This window comes from Pleurodeles waltl, chromosome 12, assembly GCF_031143425.1.
Source record: "Pleurodeles waltl isolate 20211129_DDA chromosome 12, aPleWal1.hap1.20221129, whole genome shotgun sequence".
NCBI lineage: Eukaryota > Metazoa > Chordata > Amphibia > Caudata > Salamandridae > Pleurodeles > Pleurodeles waltl.
The window spans coordinates 501,063,891-501,087,531 of NC_090451.1; the positions used below are offsets into that span (position 1 = coordinate 501,063,891).

At 41.7% G+C, this 23,641-nt stretch overlaps 1 protein-coding gene across 2 annotated transcripts in view; it reads right to left on the reverse strand.

Moving 5' to 3' along the window:
* Nucleotides 1-23,641, reverse strand: part of LOC138267955 (uncharacterized) — a 1,270,490-nt gene that overhangs the window by 1,061,830 nt on the left and 185,019 nt on the right. For both annotated transcript variants that reach the window (XM_069217240.1, XM_069217239.1), the window contains exon 2: nucleotides 13,005-13,220. In XM_069217240.1, coding sequence (XP_069073341.1) covers nucleotides 13,005-13,163 — 159 coding nt within the window. In that variant the 5' untranslated portion in view covers nucleotides 13,164-13,220. The remainder of the gene's footprint in view (nucleotides 1-13,004; nucleotides 13,221-23,641) is intronic.

Sequence of the window (23,641 nt, forward strand, 5' to 3'; positions counted from 1 at the left end):
TCAGCAGCTATCTAAGGAAACCTACCAAACCCAGACATTTCTGAAAACTAGACATTTGAGGGAGTCCAGGGAGGTGCGACTTGTGTGGATCCCCCAGTGTTTTCTTGCCCAGAATCCTCAGCATACCTCAAATTTAGCAAAAAGAAATCACATTTTCCTCACATTTCTGTGTGGGAATCACTGCACCATCACAAATTTCCTATCACCCAACGTTCCTCTCAGTCTCCCGATAAACATTATATCTCACTTGTGTAATTTGGCCAAGTGTCTGTGACAGGGAAGGGCCAAAAACATGTCGAAATTGAGAGGGAACCAAAGCGGGTCCAAATGGGCAGTTTGAAAAAAAACGTTTTGAGGCTGACAAGTGGGGCAGAATTTTAATCGGTATAGATGCAACTATGCTGGGTAGTAGGTTTTTTGTGGATTCCTGCAGATTTCCAGAAGGTTCCATTAAAAAAATGTAGGGAAAATGCCTGATTTCAAGCAAAGTTGGAGGTTTGCAGGGCAATGTGGGTAAGAAAATGGTGCGGGGTGCATGTGAAGTGCATCACCCTGGACTCACACAGATGTTTGCCTAAAGGGTCGCTCCCCTTATGTAAAATGTAAAAAAAATCCCTTGTGTCTAGTAGTTTCTAAAAGTATAGGCAGATGGCCTAATAGATCACGCCCCCCCCACAGCTCCACAGGAGCAACCCTTGCCTAAGGGGCCTCTCCCCTAATGGAATTATATTTGTAAGAAATCCCTGCGTCTAGTGGTTTCTGCCCCCCTTGAGGGCAGACTGGCCTAATAAAAATAGGTTGATCTGCCCCCAAGGGGGGGGGGGCAGAAATGGCCTAAAATAAATTCGGCCCCCAGGGGAGCGACCCTTGCCTACGGGGCCGCCCCGCTAGTAAAAAGAAAAAAAAAAAAGAAGTAAATAATCCCAGATATCTAGAGGTTTCTGCCCACCTTGGGGGCAGATGGGCCTAGTTAAAATAGACCAATCTGCCCCCAAGGGGGGCAGAAATAGCCTTATAAACAAATGCCCCCCTTGGAGAGCGACCCTTGCCCAAGGGGCCGCTCCCCTCATGCCAATTACAAAACAAACCTTCCTGTTGTCTACCATTATGTCCCGGGAACCCAAGGCGTTAAGTAAATATATTATACATATCATTTTAGTAAAATCAAAAGGTCTTGGCTAACCCCAGACCTAAATACAGTGTAAAGCCGGGGGGGGGGGTTGCGTGTGTGTGTGTGTGTACTCATGTACATTACATGAAAGAATAAACTAATGACAGGGAGTCCACCATGGCAGAGTCCGAGTTGCCACTGAAACAGAAACAAACTAAGTGAACATCCACAATAGCCTATCGGTGCTCAGAAACATCTATCCATACACTTACCACACTAACATGTTAACCTAAAGTACATCCAAATCATCACAGACAAATGGTGCCTAAAGCGTGGAGAAGTGCAACAGTCAGTCTAGGCGAGACAGTATCTTTAGTATAAAGCAGTACTATTGTTTTTTAAATGTGAACATGCTCTATTTTTTTAATTATGTGTAGCACATAAACTGCACTAACTATATGCCTGAGAGTTTGCAAAATAGGCATACAGCTTTAATATACATTGATACCATATACTTATGAAAATGCATTATGATATTCACAATTGATGCATGTGTAGGCAGGGATTATGGGTAAATAATATACTAGACACCATCTACACACATGCTCATGTGAAGTGTGCATACAGAAGTTTACATATCTGACCTTGTGCCAGAGTAAAAAGGGAAATTAGTGTTCCAAGAGCTACAAGATTTAATATGTTTTATTTTAATCATAAACTTACAGATAATCAGGAAACAAGGACATGCGATTTGAACATTCTTTTCTTATGAATTATAATTTGAGAAACTGGTAATGCAACTTTTTAGCTGATCACGCCAAGTTGATCATTCAGCATCACTATTACTTGTCCACAAAACCAAATGAAAAATTTCCCAGGATAGACAAAAGATTGGTGATTTAGCTTAAACTCGATCAATTGGTAGCTGATTAACACTGATAAACAGGGAAAATGAGAAAACAATTTCTTCCCCCTTAGAATTCTTCATTACCCGGACACTGACTGCTTAAAAAAAAGTGAAAATTATGTTATGAACTCATGAGGTACTATTTGCACACAACTGAGGATAGCAAAAGGTTGCTAACTTGATTTTACAGAGTGCTCCTTAACAGGACAAAAGTCCTGTTTGAATGGATTGAACGGCAGGTGGAAAGCAGATTTGGGTACAGAATTGGATGATAATGCATGGGAGAATTAACCTGCACCCACAAAGTGTCCAGAAACTATTGAAGTTATATATATATATATATATATATATATATATATATATATATATACCCTAGGAAGATAGCACTTTCAACATGCCCCAGATTGCGTGATTTATGAAATGGTGCAGGAATGTCTAAAGATAGCTGGTTCTGGAAAGGGATTGAAGACTACCTGTTGGCATCAACAATGAGGGACAGCACTGAACACTCCAGAAGGCCGCCTTTTGCACCAGAAAGCAAAGAAGTGGGCACCAATTGTATAGACATGGCTCTTAGCAAACTGATTGAATGCAATGTCTTGAAAACCTGCCACAGTCCCCGACACCCTCTAAAGTTAGTGGCGACTGAGATGGGCTATGCTAACTCTAGTACCTCTCAAAATATTGCTATGCACTTGGTCAAAACCACAAAAGAAAGGATGTGTTGTAAAATAAATAAAATGTAAATTAATACATATGAAAACTGCATGCTGTCCTTAAACGCTGAAATGCCAATAAAGAAATGTAGGGAAAAGAATTTAGAATTATTTTTAAATACAACCTGTTGATTCAGTGAAACAGCGGATTTTTGAAAATGTGATTTGTTCTATGCCCCTGAATTGCATCCCACCCTATTTGTGTAGCTGTATTGAAAAGCGGACCTAACTACTCCACTAAAAAGCAACGCGTGTTAATCATGAAATGGATGCCCTTCTTAGCTGAAAATATACCTCTGAAAGACTTAACATATTAATCAGTGTACTACACAAATTAAAATAATCTTTATGATAAGACTACTAATTAACTCTAGGTCAAATATGTAGTCTATGCCCAATTTGTGCCTGTGGTCTTCTTTGAAGAGGAAATACGGACAGGCAGTTGACACATTAGGTGGCATAACATCTTGTAGCTATCCATCTTGCGGATAGGAAATATCCTATAGCCACTCACTTAAAAATATGACAGCAGTGTAAATTTATTGAAGTTTCTTGGCATCTAAAAGACATCATACTTGCCATAATTGTGAACTATAATTATGTCAAATGGAAGCTGAGAAGATAATCATTCTTTAGGCATGCATTTGATTTTGTGACCAATTAGTTATGAAAAAGGTATGGTAGTTATTACATTATACACCCAATGTGCAAAATGTAATACTTTTGTATCTTAAAATGTGTTATATTGTCATGCATGAGAAATGATCATTCTTTATATTATCTAATTATGAATAAATGAGTAGGCAGTCACATAATGAACTTCACTTTGGGCTATCTTCTTATCATTTGATTGATAAGCATTGTCAGTGGTTAATTTTCAATAGAATCATTAATATCTCTCTCTTCAATGCAATCACACTTTTTCAGGTCTTCAGTATATTGGAATATGACCAGCACTCATGTGTGTATGTGTGTGTGTAAGACCCATGGTTATATTGTAAATGCTGTTCCAACAGCCACTATTGGCCCACGTACACAAACTGCATTTTGCAGTACATAATGAGTAAGTTGTACTACTCATGTACCAAAAAAGGCTATTCACAAACCTGTGGCTAAAAATCTTGGTCACCATCTCTCCAAACATAAATAAATTACTTTACAGTAAATGTAGGAGGGACCAGGGAAAGTGGTAGGAAAAATCGGGAATAGTTATTCAAAAATGGGTGGGGTTAGGGGAAATTTAAGGAAGGGTTTGGGAGGGACAAACTAATACAGAAAACATCACCACAAAAGAATAAAACCATGGGAATCCACAAAACAAGTTTCTAAAGTTACTACAGTCCTAATGATGTTGTAACAAGCTTACGTGTACGGCAGACCATCCTTGAGGTAAGTCAAGCACCACAAATCGACAACCACTTGTACTACAATAGTCTCCCATAGTCAACAATGGAGGCAGAGAATTAAGATGACACCCAATAGGAACTGAGCCAATATTTAATAAATTAGTGGGGCATCTGCATTACACCCTCGCACACAACCATAGTCACACACATATAATTATATATATATACCAAAACATGTATAATTATTGTTTTTTATCTTTCAGAATTCAATATTAACATTTAAAAAATCTTTAAACTAAATGTAAAAAGTATTTAAATAATTAAGTAAATAACTTTTAACCATGTTTACAATAAATTAAATAAAAAAAATGCTAATTTAAGAAGGTATTTTCAAAAAAAGTTTCAGAATTAATACTTAGACTTTGTGTCCCCTCCTATGAGAAACTTGGTGATTGGGGGTAAAGTGTTAGGCGAGTGCTTTAGCGATCATAATCCCCTTATATTGTCCTTTAAACTCCCTGGGGCCATACGCTTACTAGGACGAGGCAGGCCTGTAATGGTGGCGACAAAGGATCAGGGTAGGCGGCTTGGGTGGAAGCAAGTAGACCCCCAAAAAGTTGTGGGAAGGGTTGTGGGGGATAACCTACATCTATTTATGGAAATACTCCTGACAGAAGCACCAAATCCCACAACTGTTATAGATGCGATAACAGTAGTATATGCAGTAGTCAGAGACTGTCTCTTTGTAGTAGGCAACCACCCTAATAAACGTAAATGTGGTTGGTACGACAAAGCCTGCTATGATGCAAGGGCAAATTTAAAGATGGCTACCAAGACTCACCCTAGAGATTGGGTTCTTGTAAAAGAAGCCAGAATAAGGTATAAAAGGACCCTGAGGGATAGTAAGCTAAAATATAAAGATAAAGCCTGGGAAGAGTTAGAGCGTGCTACAGCTTTGAAAGACCCCGGCCTGTTTTGGAAGGTGGTGAATAGAGGTTCCTTTGAAACAGAAACCTCTGAGGGCCTTGGATGTAATATAGCCCCGGAGGCCTGGGTAACTCATTTCTGTAGTATATTTGAGGGTACCCCCCTAAGAAATATGCGGGAGAGTGTGTATGATGAGGCTCCTAACCTAGCAATCAGATTCTCACTACAGGAGGTTATTGATGCGATACAGAGTTGTGCACATAATAAAGCTCCGGGCCCGGACTCAATCCCGATGGATCTGTATAAAGTTAACCCTCAGTTATGGGCACCCATTCTCCTAAATGTTCTCAATGCAGCCGTTACTGTGGACATTCCTGTCTCTTGGAGATTGGCATGTATAGTCCCAGTGTTTAAAAAGGGTGATCGAAATGATCCTAACTCTTATCGCCCTATTTCACTGCTGGTTTCCTCTGTGAAGATTCTGGGATGGATTATCCTAGGTCGTCTGGAGGCCTGGATGATAGGAAATTATATTTTAAGTCGGGAACAGTATGGCTTCAGGGAAGGCCTCGGCACGCAAGAACAGTGTTTTAATTTACTGATGATAATCAACAAATACACGCAGGCCAGGAAAGGTACCCTTTATCTTGCTTTTATGGACCTTAGCTGTGCTTTTGATAAAGTAAACCGGTCTTTATTATGGGAGAGGCTAATTCAGTCAGGGTTGGACCCTAATATTGTAGAGCTTCTCCGATATCTCCATTCAGGGACAGTTGCAAACGTGAGGGTGGGCCCAAATGGGGAATGCTCGGAGGCTTTCAAGCTTTCAAGGGGTGTGCGCCAGGGGTGTGTCTTGGCCCCTACCTTGTTCCTTCTATACACAAATGGACTGTCAGATTTTCTGATGGAACACTGCAGGGATGTCCCGAAGGTGAAGGGTATTGATATCCCTGTGCTGACATATGCGGATGACGCGGTCCTTATGGCCCGCACGATGAAGGGTCTCCGAGAATTAGTTAGAGCTTATGTTGTCTTTATGTCAGCTTTGGGACTGGAGGTCAATTTTAAGAAGTCGCACTTTATGGTTTGTGGTAAACCTATGAGTAGGGTGGGGGAGCTAAGGGTGGAGGATCAAGTTATTAGCAGAGTCCATGAGTTCCCATACTTAGGGGTAATTTTTTATGAGAAAGGATCTTGGAAACCCTGTATTGCTAGAAGGATTGTGCTTTTTCATGCAACAGTTGGTGCAACCTTTGACTTTGCGGTTGGGGTAGGTAGCAAACCTATCAAACCCCTGCTTGAAATCTTTAGGCGGAAATGCCTACCTGTCCTTCTGTATTGTTCAGCACTGTGGGGTTTTAAGGATACCCGAGCCCTTATGGTGGAAGAAAATCGTTTCTGTAGAAGGCTTCTGGGTGTTGGACAAACTATTCCTGGATTTTGCCTTCACCTGGAACTGGACCTTGAGTATGTACAGGACACTACCCAGCTGGCTCCCCTTTTGTTATGGATTTCAGTTTGGAGTAACGAACATGCCTCTCTTAACAGGGATATCCTAAGGGATTGTTTGGCCTGCGACAATGTAAAGCATATTCCCTGGCTGTCGCACATAAGGAAGATGGCACATGACCTGGGGCGGCCTGAATTGTTTGATTATCCCGAGGACCTGACTAGCTATGATAAGAAATGGGTTAAGGATAACTTTCAGAGAATCCAGGAGAACAAGAGGGAGGGGGAGGCTCTAAGGAAAAAATCGATCAGGGAATTTACTATGCTAAAGATGTGGGTGGGTCCTGAGCGATATCTCTCACAAATCAAGGATGTGAGGGAAAGGTCTCTCATAACTCGATTTCGCTTGGGGATCATTAGAAGTAATTTGTGCTTACCCCTAGGTCAGTATGGGGAGAAAGGTATTAGACCCTGCCCCTGTGATGGGGTGTCCCATCAGACCTTGATCCATTTTACACTGTTTTGTGTCTTTTATGCACCATTTAGAACCCGATTTCTACTACCGCACCTTAGGCCCAAGGGTTTTGTGCAATACCGTCCTGCTTTCATGTGGCTGCAAATGGCCTCAGATGTACTGGTATGGAAGGGCCTGGGATCATTCCTGAAGGGAGCTACTACTTGGCGCAAAAATGTAGAATTTTTAGAATGATTTTATTTATTTGTTTTCAGTTTTTATGAATGAGGTTTTTATCTTTGTCTGTTTTTTTATTTTTATATATATATCTATGTCTATATATATATATTTATGTGTACATGTTTTTCTGATGGGTGCTTTTATTATACATGATTTTTATTGGTATTTTTATAATGTTTTGGTGATTATGTGTTGTAATGGATGAATTGTTTCATACCAAATAAAGCTTCTTCTTCTTAATACTTATACATATATGCAAATTATTGTATTATTTAATACACACTTAATTTGATCAGTAAATGTGCTGTAACATTTTCTTTTATTATTTCAGGTAAATATAAAATATTGTAAAGTAGGTTACATTACATTTAACATTCACATATTTTTAATTAAAACAAATAATAAACTGTGTTACATTTCTCTACACTTTCAGAAAAAAAATAACTTCATAGACAGGTGAAAAGTTACTAGTAGTAACTTGACACTTTACAATTCTGTTGTAAGAGGTTCCCTTAACTCATGTTAGTCTAAACCTACATATAAATCATCACTTTAAATGACAAATAGCAGAAAATTGGAACTTCACTCCCGGGTGTTAGAGTACACATGCACAGCAGTAAATACACACAGTATATTTACCTTTGTGAATTGGCATATATCCATTAAAACATTACAATGAGATCTATGATTTCAATGTGAAATGTGTGTTAATACCTATTATTAGAAATAGAAAAAAACAAAGTAAAATAGGAGGCACCTTCCTATGATCCATGGAAAAGTCGATGATAAAATTGGGTTAAATATTGTGTACTATTTTACCTTCAGAAACGCAATGGATATTTGTGAAATTGTGCTAAGCCCAATTTTATTTTTATGAATCTCTACAGAATGTTCAGTCTAGACAAAAATAATAAAAGATATTTTTGTGATCATATGGAACCAGGAAATATTTAATTTCATAACTATGGTGAGCAGATATTTCAATACATGTAAGACTTTTGTGAGCATCAGCATGCCTTTACACCATGGTAAAATGTATTACAGGTTCAGGATAGGAGTCATTAGCTTTTTTCCTTCTGATGAGTCTGTAAGTTAATAGTCTGTTTAGTTATCATATAAGCAATATTGGCAATTTTGGTTAGGGTACCATTATCAACACACTTTTTATGTTTATAATATTTCGATGCTATTTACTTTACATACAATACTTTATACAAAATTTGCAAGGTTTTTGATTACATTCAGTTATCAGCAATTACTATGTAGTAATCTGTGGATATAAATGTCAAACTTGTTTATCATTCTACTGCATATAGATAGTATGACAGAATAAAGTATTAGACAAATAGATCCTGAAACTATGAGAAACAGTTTGCAATTTTCTATTAAGAAAAATGAAAAAAACCTTAGAATTCAGACTTTTGAGAACTACGCGCCCTGGAGGGTGCTAAATAAGACTCTGTTCTCAAACCCATGGGATATATGCAGCTGTCAGGCATTGCTATGTGGGCCTGAGTTTGAAGCATAATTCAATACATAATTGAAAATGTAAAGATATTTTCTGTATAGAATAAACCTCCTCTTGTTAGGGTAAACATGTGTCATGTTCTCTTATGTTAAGGAATGCCCTGGTAACATTTCAACCTCTTGCACTAAAATAAATACATTGCAATTTTAAATATACTACCACAAGAAGTGCTTCAAAGTAGAAAGTTGCATCCTTTGATTTTGTGCTTGTTCCAATGGGTATTGAATATTTTGTGCACACTCAAATATTCAATTGTGTATTTTGGAAACACAGTTGAAACATGCTATTTTGTATTATATTATTTGACACAACCTTACACAGTTTTGATTTTATTTCTTACATGTATCTAGCTAAAATGGGCTGTATGTCACATTATCTCGTGACAAAATATGAACTCTATAATACTGACTACCAAAATATTTTCATGCTAGTCCATACTGTTAAGTACAAATGTACTGCTCTGGACTCTACATGTGATTTTGTTTGTAAGCAAAGTACAACTGACCACACATTTCTGACCCATATTCCTTATTCCTTAACTGCCAGACAGAAAAATAAGAAGTCTTCTCACCATCTTTACAGAATACAGACTATTCAAGTTATCTTTAATACATTGTTTTAAATTAAAATTACAATTAAAATTACTTAGCTGGAGGAAACGAAATCTGTATTTCAAATGAAAAGCCAACTTTTGTTAAGTAAGTTAATCTGAGTAGGGCTCATATCTTAAAGTTAGTTGGTCTAGTTTTGGGTTGTTATTTTGCCATCAACCATCTTAAAAAATGCTACCTTAACCAGGGACCCCATATTTTGGCTCAGGGGAGGCACTATAGTTACCAAATATTTAGATGTATCCTCTTGATAGAGGCCCTTTGAAGCTGGAAATCTCAAAGATTTTTTTAACAATAGCCTTCTTCAAATTGTCCAGTACCACTTACTGCATACCGTTCTGCACTTCTAGTTGACTTATGCTTGTAACATTTCTAAAACAGTAAAATTATCTTTAAAATAGGATCTATGCGTGCATTAGAAAAATCATATTTTCAAGTTAACAACTGCTGTCAAACCACCCACAGTCACAGTCCTACAAATGTGTATGTCAACAATTAAGCAGTTTTAAAACTTGATAGTTGGGCGTTCAAACAATGATATTGGATCTCTAAAGTAGATAGTACTCTCTTGGGATTCAAGACTTTTTTCAGGCCTAGAATTTTCTTTCAGGCCTATTTATACTGTTTTCCATGTATTACATATTGAGATCAAGCACTTCTGAAATCAAGGTTCCTCCGTAATTAAAGATCTGAACTGAATCACACGTTCTTCACCCTATCTTTACTATGCTTAAACAATTAAGACCATGATCAGCTTTCAAAAGTACACACTTATCCACAACTTGAATATACTCTTTTCTCCTTGTAATAACATAACAGATAACACTATTGCTGTTTCTTGTCTGATGAATGGGTTGAGCTGGCCTATTGGTTATAATTTGTCTATTTATATTTCTTAGTTCAAATTCAGTGAGAATGGATAATAGTAGTCTGCCTGCCCAGTCAAGTCTAGTGCTTGTGGTTTCTGTGAGCCCAAGCATATGTCCCCATGGTTGTTGATTATATCATCTATGGACCAAGGACAGGTTTTTACATTAAAATTCCCTTCAGGAATCAGAATACAATCTAAACTCTATTTGATATGGAGTTGATCAATTATGATTTCCAAACGTTCAGCAAAGTTTTTAATAGGAATGAACATATTTGTAATTGGTACAGAAATTAATCACAAACTGCAATTATCTTTCTGAATGATAGTTTAATTTTATGAACATACAATGAATTAAAATATAATCCCTAAATGGCATGAGTGTCATAGATATTGACTCATAGTCATCTCATGTCTTACAAGAACAAAACCTTCAGTAGCTTGCAATTCATGTTCTGAGCCTGAAATGTTTTAATAAAAGGTCAAAACTGTTCTCTATCACTTGCATGTCAATGATGGTTAAATATCAATCATTGTATTCCAAAGAGGCCAACAGTTCAAAATCAGGTAAAAGTAAATTATTTACTGAATGATTAACTACAAGCGATTTGAATAGAGGCTATACATCTTTCTCGGCTACTCACAGTCACTGGCATTGTCAGATAGCCTGTCTTACTAAGCATTATTGGACTGGTATTATATTATACTGTCTATGTGTGAAAAGTAAATGGCCTCCAGAGGAAGCATCTATATCTATCTCTGTGGAATCAATTCTGTGTCAGAAAGACTTTCTCCAGAACATAATCAGTCTAAAATTAATGAAAATGCAATGTTTTATAGGGGCTTACCAATTTCACTCTCCTCGCCATATTCAAATCCCTAGGTACAATTAAAAGGCAAAACCTTGTAAAATATATTTAAGGCAGCAGTTTTCTAATTTGTGAGGCAGTACTTTCAATTCAGTTAACTTAAGTCGAGGAAACCTTTCATTACAGCTAGAAAAGATCTGGCCTGGAATGGACAATATAGTGAGATAATATTGCTGTAAGCTTTCAGATTTGGCTATTTTCTTGAGGAAATCAAGTTTTCGCATACTTTTTTTAAGATGTTAGTAAAGTAAATGTCTTTGTGTTGTTTTCTGGCTTACATGGCAATTTGCTACACAGTTTCCCAGATGGATTCCATCAGGGTTTCCAATACTCCTCTGGGGACAAACCTGTTCACAACCAGTATGGCGTAGTAGCACGGAGTCAAGCTAAAGGACCCACTTGGGAGAGACACTTACCTATGGGCATTAGACTCATTGCCTGGGCATATTTGATGAGCTTGAAGGAAAACGAACAAAGGAATTCGGTGGAGTAATAGAAACCCTGATGAAGTCTGTCTGGAGCAAAAAGCATTGGCTGAGATGTTTTGAATGAAGATTTCAAATAAGAAATGTGGACATTACACTATGGCTCCCATCTTGTAATGGATCTTGAAAGGAACACCGAATTAATCATAACCTACGAATGGATACATGAATAAATAACTTTGAGACTACTGTGTGTGTTCCCTCCATGTGGATTTATTTCTTTGGAAAAGGATAGTTTTGTGAGCAGTAGAACTAGGGGAGGTTGAGCATACTTCAGCTACTTGGAGTTACTACACACCAGTGCGGCTATCTAGGACCTACACTGCTTAGCTCTGCAAATTCTTTAATTTTGATTCTCTTTAAGATCACCAAGGCCTCACTGATTTTGCATAACTCAACAGTTTCCTTTAGGCCAATATTATTCTCTGTGACTTCTCTAACCTAATACAGTCACTTTTCAAATTATCCTTGATTATTTTTGTCCATATCACCTATCCTGAACTGTGGTTTTGGAGATAATCTCCAACATTAGGTTGTTCTGTGTACCTTTTGGAGACGTTTTTTTGGTTGTGACCAATTCAGATACACCGAAAGGAAGTTTCCTATGAGTGCTAGTGGTCTAGTCTATGTAAAGTACTTAGACATATTACAAACCAATTTAAAACACAGATCAATTCATGTTTAAAGAAATAATAGGTTTGGTAAATTTGAAAACATAAAAGGCTAACTCCTTAAGAAACTCTAAAAAAACTAAATTAAAAATGAACATTTTATTAAACTCCTTACTTGGGATTATTGAATGTCATAGTTCAACTAACGGTTATATTTAATACTGAGCACGTTTTATTAAAATGTCTGCTACTGTTCAAAGTAATAATACGTTTTCTGAGACTGCTACTTTGAAATCCTAGAACTTCAACAGAGAAAAGAGTGTCAAATCTCCTTTATAGACTTAAGTCTTTTAACTCCTGTTTTATTCTACACCATACTTCGGGATTAATTTAAAAAGTAAAGTATTAAATTAAGGTTGAGTTTCAATATTTTAAATGAATTGTGAAACTAAGTACAAAATGTACTGTTACTTTGAATATATGAAATGGTCTAGATGGACGTAATGAAATGCAATGTTTGCAATCAACAATAGATGGTGGAAAACTTATCTATTGGATTGATGGAGTGTTTTTTTGTATCGATTTATATCGTAATACTTGGCTATGTTTGTATGGACCTCTATGGTCTTGATGAACTTTATGCGTTCTTAAAAATACCAGAAATATAGCCAATGAAATTAAAAGTACATGCTTATTATAGCCTCAGATATTCGGTGTAAGCCATGTATAGAAAAGAAGGGGTATGAGCCCAACGATAAACCAATCTTTGAGAAACAAATTCTGGAATGGGAGAAATTGTTAGTTAAATGGGGCCCAACACCACATCGCCACATGCAAATATTTCAATAACCAGCCAAACACAACAAACATGTAAGCTCTTACCACAGGGATAATGCTCTCTGGCTTTTTCTGTTTAAGTAGCCTCTCAAACTCCACACATAATGGTGTGACAGTAAAACATTTGGGCCTTCTTGCCTTAACATTTCCAGAGCGGCTGAAGCATTGGGCTGGGAGCTTAAATGCCACTTTATCTGATGCCATATTCTCCAGTTCCAATTGAGAATCTTCTCCAATTATGTTGTATGGATTAAAGCCACTCTGAGTAAATAAATAGAAAATAGCATCTCAGTGGGAAAATGCAAAAAAAACACAGGTAACATTAAACTAATTCGAACGTTCTCTCATAGCAATCAATTAAATATTTTACAACTCTGTACAATATCGCACACCTGGAACTGAGCTCCTGCTTCCAATTATACTGTTTATGTAACAGACGACTTACCACAATGGTCACAGTTTCTTTTTTAATCAAGGTAGAGTCCATGTCCGAGGGAAAGGCAGCATCACTTGCTGTCTAATTCCTCCTCTTACCTTGAGTGTTAATACACCCACCTTCTTCAATGAAAATTCTAATTTATACTCCCAAAGTAACAGTCCATACATAAATAATCACACAGCCCACCTGTGAAGAAAGGAGGGAAAAACAAACTATGCATTTATATAACACACCATATTGCTGGAGAAGCATTGAATCGGATTTCCAGTGTACTGAAATGCAGTGTGGCCTATGTGGGAAGTGATTTTGTGCTGTGCATAACTAACTAGACTAATGAGAGATTGAATGAATGGTTCTGTCTAGCTGTAGGGGTGTAAGTGTGGCCTACCTGTGAAGTGTTTTTCACCACATGTGATGAGTAGCAGCATGCACTTCTCATGTCGCTGTGATTATGTTGCTGCAATTGTGTAAATGCACTTATCAATAAGTGGAACAAAGTAGTGTGAGAGGCAGCTGCTCATGCAAACATGTCCACTATCCAGGGGTGGCTCCTCCACTAAGTCGGAGGAGCATCGCCCCACTGGTTTTTCCAAAAAGGAAAAATAAAATAATGATAACAGACATTATGTTATTATCATTTTATTTTTCCTTATAGGGCAGGGAGGGGCAGGGAGGGGCAGGGCTCGGCTGAGCTGGAGGGAGGGGGCCTGAGGAGGGCTAAGTGCACGCAAAGTGTGCATGTCTTTTTGGCCGGCCATTTTCGGCTGGCCAAAAAGTCATGCACACTTTGCATGTTCTCTACCTGGGTGTATAGCACAGCCGGGTAGAGAACATGCACATGTTCCCATTCCCAGCCAGCCGCTCAGACCAATCACAAAGCAGCAGCAGCATTGTGATTGGACCGGAAGCCTGTGCAGCTGGGAAGAGGAGGAAGATGGAGGGGAGACGAACCCGTCTCCCCTCGAATGTAAGTGTTTTTTTTTTTAATGAATTACATTTTTTAACGCCCCCACCTCCCGTCCCTTTGCACCCTGTCCCACCACCCCTGTTCAGTGGAAGCTGACACTGCTACTCTCTAAATTAGGGGGAAAGTTGTGAAGCTTGGTTAGGCCTGAGCTGTGTTCTTTGGAGTACATCCTGGAGCAGCAGAGGGCAACCCTCAGGCCTGGAGTACTTGGAGGCAGCTCTGGGAAACGTGTTTACTCAGGACACACAGAGGAGCAACTCAAAGCTTCTGGCATTTGTGTATATCCGGTACGTTGACTTTCTTTGCTGAGCTCAAACTCCTTTCCAAATGCAGGAGGACCACACGCTCAAATTTTCTGTTATCTGCTTTCAAATAAATGCATTTACAGAATCCTTCAAAACCGCGGGGTACAGAAGTTTTCTTTGACAATCAGTGGAGAGGATTCAGTGCTTCTTTAGTGGCCAGAATGTAGTTTGCTTTCTTTTATGATATCGGAGATCTAGATAAAGTCAAAATCATTTTACCTACGAACAGACTATTATTATATACTGACCAATAGTTGGCTGATAGTTGAACTAAAATTCATTTGTTTGATCAGTAGTCTGATAAATGTGGTGAAGGCAGGGGGGAAGATTATTAAGACCTAGATGTCGATGAGTATCATTATTTATGCAAGCAGGAGGTATGGCAATTAAGATATCTTTGAAAGTTAGTTCCAGGCATGGGCCTGACAGAGAGCCAGCTGACCCGCTTGCCTTGCTCAGTTCATTACATTCAGCGTCTGAGAGCTATTTTGAGGAGGCTAGAGACTATTGTCTGTCTCTACTGTTGGTCAGTCTTTTTGGCAATGGTTTTATGGTGCATGATTTAATCTCTCATGCTTCTGAAGTAATGTTCCAATTCATTTGGTTTGGACACAGATATGTTTATGATTGCAACACAGACGTCTTGTTAGTGTGGTATTTTGGTTTCAGTACAATATTGGCTGTAGAATTCTAAAGGAAACCTACCTTGTTCCTTCGTATGGTATTATACATTGGATATCTGTACTGATGTATTCATGCATTCTTAATCAGTGATTTGCGTATCCTGCTGTGGCGAGGAGCATTTTAGCACCTTTGTATCTTGCTTTTTTATTGGTGATTGTTGGACTTTTTTGCTTATGCAGGGTGCCTCCTGCCTCCTATTTTTTCTGACCTGTTGCTGTTGGCTTTTGAACTCTGAGCACTTTACCACTGCTAACCAGTGCTAAAGTGCATATGCTCTCTGTGTAAATTGTATGTAATTGGTTTACCCATGATTGGCATATTTTATTTACTAGTAAGTCCCTAGTAAAGTGCACAAGAGGTGCCAGGGCCTGTAAATCAAATGCTACTAGTGGGCCTGCAGCACTGGTTGTGCCACCCACATAAGTAGCTCTGTAATCATGTCTCAGACCTGCCATTGCCGTGTCTGTGTGGGCAGTTTTAACTGTAAATTCGACTTGGCAAGTGTACCCACTTGCCAGGCCTAAACCCTCCCTTTTCTTACATGTAAGGCACCCCTAAGGTAGGCCCTAGGTAGCCCCAAGGGCAGGGTGCAGTGTATGGTTAAGGTAGGACACATAGTAATGTGTTTCATATGTCCTGACAGTGACATATTGCTAAATTCATTTTTCACTGTTGCAAGGCCTGTCCCTCTCATAGGTTATCATGGGGGCTACCTTTAAATCTGATTAACGTGTAGATTCCCTTTGGGAGCGGATGGACATGTGGAGATTGGGGTCTCTGAGCTCACAATTTAAGAATACATCTTTTAGTAAAGTTGATTTTAATACTGTGCATTTTAGAAAGTGAGCATTTTCTTGCTTATACCATTTCTGTGACTCTGCCTGTTTGTGGATTCCCTGTCTGGGTCAATTTGACATTTGGGCTGGTTGCACTTCACACTAGACAGTGACACAAAGGGAGCTGGGGTGTAGTCTGCATTTCCTGATGAGCCATCTGTGATAGGAGGAGGGGAGGAGTGGTCACTTACACCTGAAAGGCCTGTGCCTGTCCTCACACAATGCCGTCTCCAGCCCCTGGTGAGTGTCTGGGGACCTGCCTGGAAAAGGCAGGATTTCACATTCAAAAGAGACTTTACTTTGAAGTAGGCCTACTTCAAAGGAGAAATTGGGTATAAGAAGGGCACCCAAAACCACAGACTTTAGAAACACTTCTGGAAACAAGAGGAACCTCTGCCTGGAGAAGAGCTGAAGAGCTGAGGAGAAGTGCTGCACTGCCTGTGACTGTGCTTTGTGGAGCTATCCTGCGGTTGCTGCTTCTGCCAGAGTAAGAGGGCAAAGACTGGACTCTGTGTGCCTTCCATCTTGTGAAGAAATCACAAAGGGCTTGATTTAGAGCTTGCCTCCTGTTGTTTGAAGTCTCAATGACAGCAAAGACTTCTCTCTGCCAGCACCTGGATTCTCTGGAGAGACTCCTGCTCTGACAAGTGGTGCCCTATCCAGTCCCTGGGCCCTTGAAAGGAAAGCTGGTGGAAATCCAAGGAAATCGACTTCGGATGACTTCGGACCGACGCCGCTGCTGAATCCAGTGATGCTGCCTGCACCTGACTCCGTGATCTTTGCTGGAAAGCGACAACCTTCGCAGGCCTGATGCCACTTCAGCCCCGCTGAAGTCCGTGACTCCGTGGATGTCACCGCACCACGTTGTGACCGACGCCGCTCGAAGTGCGCGGAATCAACGTTTCGCACAGACGCCACGATCCCCGACTTCACACATCGACTTGTTTTCACTCTTCACCAAAGGTACTACGCGACTTCGTGTCCGGCGCCCCTGGTGTCGGCTTGTTGGGAACGACTCCGTCACGACGCCGTGTTAAAACCTCATTGAAGCATTTTGTGTTTCTAAGCGCTATTTTTTAGTTTAATCTTTAAAAAATCATAACTTGACTTGTGTATGTTGGATTTTTCGCGTTCTGGTCTTGTTTTGTTTAGATAAATATTTCCTATTTTTCTAAACTGGTGTTGTGTCATTTTGTAGTGTTTTCATTAAGTTACTGTGTGTGTCACCATCACTATGTTCGATCCACACCAACGAACAAAATTAGCCCACCTACTCGCATAGACCGACTTGGTGGAGTGTCGGCTGCCCGATAAAAGAATGTCCACCACCTCTGGTGGGAGAGAATAGGAACTCAGGTTAGCCCGTTCAATCTCCAGGCATGAAGGTGCAAGCTCTGGAGGTGGGGGTGAAGAACCTGCCCCTACGACTGCGAGTGGAGGTCTGCCCTGAGAGGGAGACGGAACGGAGGGCACAGTGAGATTACAAGTAGGTCTACATACCACACCCTTCGTGGTCAATCCGGAGCTATTAGAATGACTTGAGCCCGGTCTTGGTGAATCTTCCTCAAAACCCGAGGAATCAAGGGTATGGGAGGAAACGCGTAAAGCAACTTGTCGCACCAGGATATCTGAAACGCATCCCCCAACGCTCCTTGCATCGGATACTGAAGGCTGCAGAACGACGGACAGTGCGCGTTCTCTCGAGTGGCAAACAGGTCTATATGGGGAAAACCCCACATCCGAAAGATGTAAAGAACCAAATCCGGATGCAGATGCCACTTGTGGTCGTCCGAGAAGAAGCGACTGAGTCTGTCGGCATGTACGTTTTGGACCCCGGCCAAATGGTTTGCCACTACACAAAGCTGATGGACCCGAGCCCAGGACCACAGTTGTAGAGCCTCTCTGCAAAGAAGGTACGACCCTACACCCCCCTGTTTGTTGATATACCACATTGCGGTTGTGTTGTCCGTCAGAATCTGAACTGGCTGACCGCGAAGGGAAGGGAGGAAGGCCTTGAGGGCCAAACAAATCGCCTGCAGCTTTAGCAGATTGATATGAAACCTCTGCTCTACTGGAGACCAACGACCCTTGATCTCCAGATCCTCCAGATGAGCTCCCCACCCTAAGGTGGAGGCATCCGTTATCACTGTGGCCACCGGAGTTGGCTACGAAAACGGCTTCCCTTGAGAAAGGTTGCCTTCCACAGCCCACCATCGGAGATCCACTGCAGTGTCTCTGGAGATCTTTATCGACTCCCCGAGATCTCCTTTGTGCTGAAACCACTGCTTGCGGAGGCACCTCTGAAGAGCCCTCATATGCCAGCGTGCATGACTGACCAACAGAATGAAAGAAGCGAAAAGACCGAGCAAACGAAGGACCTTGAGGACTGAAACTACCGCTCCTTTTTGAAACATTGGAACCAACGCCTGAATGTCCCGTATCCGCTGTGGTGGAGGAAAGGCCCGATTCAATGTCGTGTCCAGTACTGCCCCTATGAACAGGAGGCGTTGAGAGGGCTCTAGGTGAGACTTGGGTACATTTATTGAAAAACCCAGACTGAACAACAACTGGGTTGTCAGCTGCAGATGATGCAACACAAGCCCCAGAGACTCGCCTTTGATCAACCAATCACCCAGGTAAGGGAATACTGCTACTCCCTTCCTCCTGAGGTGTGCTGCAACAACCGCCATCACCTTCGTGAAGACCCGTGGTGCGGAAGTAAGACCAAAAGGAAGGAACGCAAACTGTAATGTTGCGATCCTACCACAAACAGGAGATACTTCCTGTGTGACTTGAGAATGGGAATGTGAAAATAAGCATCCTGCAAGTCGACCGTCACCTTCCAATCCTCCTTGTTCAACGCCAAAAGCACCTGTGCTAGATTCAGCATTTTGAATTTTTCCTGTTTGAGGAACCAATTCAAAATCCTCAGGTCCAAAATAGGTCTCAGACGACCATCCTCCTTGGGGATCAGGAAGTACCTGGAATAACACCCCTGACCCCTTTCTTGCTCTGGAACCAACTCCACTGCGCCCTTCAATAATAGGGAGAGAACCTCCTGTTCTAACAGCAGGAGATGATCTTCTGAACAAAAGGAAGGACGGGGAGGGAAGGGAAGAGGAATCTCCCGAAAGGGAAGGGCGTAACCTTTTCTCACCAAACTGATGACCCAGGAATCTGTTGTTATGGACTCCCATATGGGGAGAAAAAGAGAAAGCCTCCCCCCTACCGGAGAGGTATGAGAGACAATGGCAAGAGGACTAGGGCTGCTTTCCTTGAGGTAACCCTCCAGAGGAAGAGGAAGGGTGCTGCTGTTGGGTGGCCCCTCTTGTGCGGACTCTACCCCGCCCCCTGAATGAACGATAAGGGAGACTGGAGGACTGCTGCCCTGGCTGCTGTGACCTCCCACGAAAGGAAGCCCCTCTTCCAAAAACAGGCAGCCGTCTAAAAGATCAAAATGGGGTGGAAGCAGCCTGCAGACACAAAGATCTAGCTGTGGCCCTACATTTTTTAAAGCACTCTAGCGCAGAGTCCTCTTTTGAACCAAATAGTTTTCCCCATCAAAAGGCAGATCCAGTAAGATAGACTGGACGTCAGACGAAAATCCGGAAGTGCGTAACCACGCATGCCGTTTGGAGGCAAAGGAAGTCCCCATGGCTCTTGCAATAGAGTTCGTGGTATCCAGCCCTGTCTGAATAACTTGCGTAGCTGCCGCCTGAGCGTCCGAAAGAAGACCCCGCAAGTCCTGGGGCATGTCTGGAAGAACAGTCTTCGTCGCATCCATTATAGCATGGATATACCTGCCCAGAATACAAGTCGCATTGGCAGATTTTAGAGCCATGCTGCAAGATGAAAACACCTTCCTGGCCGATTGGTCCATCCGCTTGGATTCCCGGTCTGATGGTACTCCCGGAAACGAACCAGGGGCCGACCTCGAAGAGCAAGATGCTTGTACCACCAGGCTCTCTGGTGAAGGGTGTTTGGACAAAAACTCCGGGTCCCCAAGCGCAGATCTATAACGCCTGGCCACCGACCTACTAACAGCCGAAAAGGTGACTGGCTTCTTCCAAACCTCTTCGATCGGATCCATCAGGGCCTCATTAAATGGTAGAAGAGGATCCGCCATGGCTGTAGCAGGATGCAAAACCTCAGTTAATAGGTTGGTCTTCACCTGCGCTGTCGGTAAGGGAAGATCCAGATATGCTGCGGCCTTCCTAATTACAGAGTGGTAAGAGGCCGCCTCCTCTGTATATTCACCCGGTGAGGCCAGGTCATACTCTGGAGAAGTGTCAAGACCACTTGCAGTGTCCAGCCCAGGGAAGTCACCCTGGGGATCAGTGATCTCCCCTTCTTCGAGGAATTGTTGTTGATATTCCCTCTCCTCTAAAAGTCTAAGGGCCTTTCGACGTGACCTCAACTTGGCCTCAAGCCCCGGCGTCGACATGGAGCGTAACGGCGTCAGTGAATGGCGCCGGGAAGGCGTCATGATAGGTTCTCCGGATCCACCCGACGCCGCAGATGGATCCATCGGCGCCATGGACAAGGCACCCGCATCTGACGCCGACATCCGACCTCTCGGCTCCATCACCTCCGACACCGGCGTCAAAGGTCTCTCCCTCGACGTTGAGGGCTGCGCTGTCAGCATAGGGGCCTGACCTGGGTCTCCAGCCGAACAAAATGGCATAAACGGCGTTGGCTTATATGGAGCCGTAACGCCGAGATTGAAAGCCGGGGGACCAGTGGGGCCAGCCGGCGCACCACCTCCCGGAGCCATATTTTGAAAAATTTGAAACATGGCATTAAGGAATGCTGCCGGATCCGTACCCAGAGCCGGGAACAAAGGATAACTCTGTGGAGCCGGAGCCGGACTGGATTCTTCAGGTTCTGGATGCACCGGCGAAGCCATGATGACTCTGAGGCTCCACGACTTCAAAGACTGATGGCGCCTGGGACATCTGCGGTGTCGCAGGTTGAGGGGACACCGTTGGACTCACTTCCCAAGACTTGCGACGCTGGGACGATGGAGACCGCGACGCCGACCGACTTCTGGACCGACGTCGGGAGTCACGATGACGCCGCTTCTTATGGGACGATTTTCCAGAAGAGAACTGATGGTGCCGCTTCCTCTCCTTCTTGGACCTCGCCAAGAATAGCTTCGCCTCGCGTTCCTTCAACGCCTTTGGATTCATCTTCTGGCAGGATACGCGTTCTTGGACGTCGTGATCGGAACTGAGGCACCAAAGGCAATCGTTGTGTGGATCAGTCACCGACATGCGACCTCCACATTCCCTGCAGGGATTGAAACCCGACTTCTTTGGAGCCAACATCGTGGAAATACACAAAGTATCCCTTCCGAAGAGCTAACGATACAGGTAACAGAAAAGTAACCGTTATTGAAGGCACGGAAAAAAGGGAACTGACGTCAGCACGGCGGTGAGGACCTCTTATTGCCACGATGATGTCACACAGAGCTGCGTGGAGTCGGGCAATTGTGACGTCCTCGCCGACGTGCAGAGCTAGAGAGAGAAGTTTACGCAGATTGCTACGCAAGGGGAGAATTCATTAGGTGAGGAATCCACAGGTAGTTGCATCCATCAGAAATTTTTATTTAGAGGAAAATTATCCTTGCTCCCATGGGCCAAAAAGGACAGGGAAGGGAGCCTTAGGGAATTTAAACCTAACATAGAGGGCATTTCTCTGCACAATTTGTGTATAAATGGCCTGAGTCTCAAACAAGACTTGAATAAATGTCAAAGTGTGCCACCATGACCCCTCTAACAAACCCCATAAGTGTCCTCACGATGTATGGTCTAGACCATGACCTTAATGTAGCGGATCATCAACTTTCATTGTCATTTCCTTCAGGATGGCCAGCACGTCATACTGAGGGGAACGTCTGCAGCCAGAGGTGTGGATTCCTATTGCCTAACGCCCAGTACATATTGTTTTGGGTCACAGAAAACACATTTTCAAGTTTATTTTGTCCAATGGACAAGTTAGCCCAGCCTCCGCAACACAAACCCTTGGATTAACAGTTTATAGTAAGACAGAATTGATCGGTGAAAGAGTACTGTCTGCCAATATTGTAAGATTTGTATCCTTATGCATATGTTGTTAAATACTGATATAATGAGAACCAAATCATAATCTGTCACCTCATTGCAATGCTCCAAAAGGGACAAGTGGATTTATTTTTTACAGGAGAGGTAGATTTCTGAAGCATCTTGACCCTTGGACAAATAGATATTTTATAAAATTACACATACCTGTGTAACCAACCCTCCTCTTTGCCAATGGTACCCAGTTATTCCTCTCATTTACTTCTAATGGTGATGTGAATGATTTGCTTCTGTAGTTGCTGTAGTGGGATACCAGTATACCAGTTATATGCCTGTGGAAAAGTGTTATACCTGATCTAACAGCACGTCGCTCTGTCTGTCTGTTTTCTCTCCTCTTGCTGTGTCTGTAGATAATGTCAAACCTGCAGGTACTTGACAAAGTAAGTTTGCGGGAGGTTATAATGTTCCATCATTTCTGCAAGTGATTGCACTAGACCATTTTCAAGGATCGATGAAAGTGTATCAAGCTACCTGTTTCCCATATTCTAATATACAATCTTTCTAAACCTGGTGCATTGTCAGGGTTCCCTCGAATCGGTGCAATATGTTTCTTTCCCTCTCATGGATAATATTTAGGTATTAAAGACTGCAATGATAAAACATTGGTCCCTGTAAGAAAATGCATGGTTGATAGTCGAGCTTTTATCCATTTATCCGTGTTTTGCACAAATAGTACTGCACCCAAAGGGGTGGAATCCATCTGAGCCTGAATATATACACAGGCCCTATCCTGATCTTTATTTAATCATGTGTTCATGTAGAACAATTATACTGCTTCAAAATACTGAACCAGTGTAGTGAAGACCAGGCCATCATCAATTGTACTGTCTAAGAGGACTGTGCTACGTTCCCTAGGTCATCCCCAACTCTATATATAGACCCTTTTATTCTTCTGTCATGTTTTCAGAAATGGGAGATATTGGTATATGTACAGAAGCCTCAGAAGGTGGTTCAATGCAATAACAATTATATCCCCATTAAGAGACCGCCCATTTAGCTAAAATGTCCTTTTATAATCTTGGTAGGGGTGTGTTGTTGGCCCTGTATTGCTCTCTGGGATTCTCTGTGATCTATTATTCAATAGTTGCATTGTATAATTATTGAGCCTGAAGGACATAGGCTACAGCACTCCATTGTTTAACAGGCAGTCTGTATCTTGGGACTTTCTTGTAATCATCCAAGATGATCAAACTGTCTGAGGACATCCTATCTGGCATAGGCATGTAGAGAAGCATGTGAACTGCAAATATAGAAACTCTGTTATCTAATCTATATCCATTCACAGGGAGATGCTGTAATTGCCTTGGCATGAGACTCTACGGCCAAGCCAAA